The 1,439-nt window shown below is 60.4% G+C and overlaps 1 protein-coding gene across 1 annotated transcript; it reads left to right on the top strand.

The window, feature by feature from the left end:
• Window positions 1–512: 512 nt before the first annotated feature.
• TAS2R41 (taste 2 receptor member 41) lies at window positions 513–1,439 on the top strand. Its single transcript, XM_003422804.2, has one exon. It carries the CDS (start codon window positions 513–515, stop codon window positions 1,437–1,439), a length of 927 nt encoding a protein of 308 aa, XP_003422852.2.

Here is a 1,439-nt window from a genome sequence, read left to right as displayed (position 1 = left end):
CACCTAGAGGCTCCTCAGAAGTAAAGTCCAGTGATCTTCTGAGAAATCTGCCATTGAAACCCTATGGAGCCCAGTTCTACTCTGACACACTTGGCATCACCTTGGGTCAGAGAGGACGCCACTGCAACTGGTGTTTTGGTTTTCCAAGGTATGAACGTCTCCTACACTAGCTGCACCTAGGCTTGGAGTCTTCAGAAGGGTCTGATGGGGGGAAGCTGTTCACAGGGACCAGGACAGGCTGGCAAATGCTTAGTGTTAATATCAACCATGACAGCATGCAGGCAAAACCAGAGGCAAATCAAGGGCTGCGGGCAGGCAGTGGTAACCAAGCCTGGAGACATTTGCATCCTTGCCCTTCGGTCAGGCACCTTCCTACTTGGTCTGAGCGAACTCCCTCTCCAAGCAGGGCAGATGCAGAGCCCCTGTGCCCCACTCAGTCTTTCCCCACGAAGGATCCAGGAAGGACGGTGGGCTGGGACTCCAGGTGGGCCAGGACTGCAGGTGCCCCCGGGATGCAGCTGGAGCTCCAGACCTTCTTCATACTGCTTTTCGTGCTGCTGTGCCTGCTGGGCATCGGGGCCAACGGCTTCATCGTGCTGGCGCTGGGTGGCGAGTGGCGGCGGCGCGGCCGGCTGCTGCCCCCCGACCTGGTGCTGCTCAGCCTAGGCGCGGCACGCTTCTGCCTGCAGTGGGTGGGCCTGGTTAACAACTTCTACTACGCGAAGGACCTGGTGCAGTACTCACGAGGGCTGGCGCGCCAGCTCTTTGGCCTGCACTGGAACTTCCTCAACACGGCCACCTTCTGGCTGGGCGCCTGGCTGAGCGCGCTCTTCTGCACCAAGATCGCCAGCGTCAGGCACCCCGCCTTCCTCTGGCTCAAGTGGAGGCTGCCGGCCTTGGTGCCCTGGCTGCTGCTCAGCTCCCTGGCCATGTCCACTGTGGCCACCCTGCTCTTCTTCTGGGGAAACCACCTCATGTATCAGGGATTCTTGATCCGGGGCTTCATGGGGAACAAGACCTACAAGGAGTGGAGCCACAGGCTGGAGATCCACTATTTCCTGCCCCTGAAGCTGGTGACGCTTTCGGTGCCCTGCTCGCTGTTCCTGGCCTCCATGGCACTGCTGATCTGCTCGCTGCGCAGACACGCACTCAGGATGCAGCCGCACTCGCCTGGCCTGCAGGACCCGCGCGCGCTGGCTCACATTCGCGCCCTCAGGTTTCTCATCTCCTTCCTTGCCCTCTATGCGCTGTCCTTTGTGTCCCTCATCGTCGACGCCGCAGGCTTCATCTCCTCTGAGAGCGACTGGTACTGGCCGTGGCAGATCCTTCTCTACCTGTGCACCTCGGTCCACCCGTTTATCCTCATCCTTGGCAACCTCAAGCTCCGAGGTGTGTGTAGGCAACTGCTGCTGCTGGCCCGGGGCTTCTGGGTGGCCTAG

The sequence above is a fragment of the Loxodonta africana genome, chromosome 8 (genome assembly GCF_030014295.1).
Source record: "Loxodonta africana isolate mLoxAfr1 chromosome 8, mLoxAfr1.hap2, whole genome shotgun sequence".
In the NCBI taxonomy this organism is placed as follows: domain Eukaryota; kingdom Metazoa; phylum Chordata; class Mammalia; order Proboscidea; family Elephantidae; genus Loxodonta; species Loxodonta africana.
The sequence above is the reverse complement of the archived record's forward strand: the minus strand, read 5'-3'. Positions and strand labels throughout refer to the sequence as shown.

What these genes read in the sequence shown, in the direction of transcription:
- TAS2R41 (XM_003422804.2), top strand. Translation starts at nt 513, where the DNA reads ATGCAGCTGGAGCTCCAGACCTTCTTCATACTGCTTTTCGTGCTGCTG.